Below are 1,080 nucleotides of genomic sequence, written 5' to 3' on the forward strand. Positions count from 1 at the left end.
CAGGGAAAGAGTTAAAAGGGTTCAGAGTGATAGTTCCATCAGAAAGGCCACCAGATGTGATTCAAACCTGAAAATGCGGTTCTCAATAAATCAATCGACCCAGAGCTCCGCCGCGATAATCACAGATAGGGCAATCCCCGCCGTGTGCTCGGAAAATAAACGCTCTTCCGTCTCTCGGTGAATCTACATTATTCCAGGAATCATCTGGTTCAGTGAACACAGTGTCAGAAGATCAGATCAGTGTTTTAAAGTGTGTTTAACGCTCGGCTGACCGGAGAAGCGTGCGTCGACCGAACCGGCCGTTCTCCTCAAACAGAGACCTCCGCTGAGGTCAGGACGTGACCCAGGTGTCTCCGCGAGCGCTTCAGTCCTCGGTGTCCGGCTGCACTCCCAGCATGCCATGCAGCTCCTCCACCGTGTATCCCAGCAGGTTGTGCAGGTCGCAGACGAAGCGGTACACGTAGCGCTTCCCTGACGTCTTGTGGATGATGTTCTTGTCGTAGTAGTAGCGCAGACCTCGGCTCAGCTTCTCGTAGTTCATCTTAGGCTTGTTTTTCCTCTTTCCCCAGCGGCGCGCCACCTGACAGCACAAGAACAACCTTATGAGATAACCATATCATCAATATCATGATATCGTCTCGATGTCATCGCGGTCACATGACGATATGAAACAATATAGGTCTTCCAGGCAAAAAGTGTAGTTTTTAAAATATATTTAAACTTCTTATTGTAACATAAAAGGTGTTTAAAGTTGTGTTTTGGGGCATTATGCTTTGGCACAGTATCTGTCAAACGAACTCAAACCGAAAGCACAGTATGATTAATCCCTTCATCAAGTCTGTTTCAAAGCGCATTTAAGTTATAATCATATCAATGCGTATTATAAGTAGATATTTAATATTAATAAACATGCATTGATGTCATTGATGTGTAATTAATGAGACGCACCGGTGAATCCGGCGAGCACGGCGGCGGGGATGACGGGTTTGCCCTGCTCCAGCGGCTCGTTCCTCTCCTGGACGTAGTCTTTGAAGGACAGGCCCTGTTTGCTGAGGCCCAGCGGAGCCACGCAGAGCTGCT

General features: G+C 48.0%; 1 protein-coding gene across 1 annotated transcript in view; it reads right to left on the minus strand.

The window, feature by feature from the left end:
- Positions 1–6: 6 nt before the first annotated feature.
- The window catches only part of LOC107671629 (protein C-ets-2), a 9,943-nt gene continuing 8,869 nt past the window's right edge, over positions 7–1,080 (minus strand). The window contains exon 10 of the mRNA XM_016464538.1: positions 7–580. Within this exon, the coding sequence (XP_016320024.1) occupies positions 365–580 (216 nt within the window). The 3' untranslated portion in view covers positions 7–364. The remainder of the gene's footprint in view (positions 581–1,080) is intronic.

Source organism: Sinocyclocheilus anshuiensis, unplaced genomic scaffold, assembly GCF_001515605.1.
Source record: "Sinocyclocheilus anshuiensis isolate Anshui unplaced genomic scaffold, SAMN03320099.WGS_v1.1 scaffold1386, whole genome shotgun sequence".
NCBI lineage: Eukaryota > Metazoa > Chordata > Actinopteri > Cypriniformes > Cyprinidae > Sinocyclocheilus > Sinocyclocheilus anshuiensis.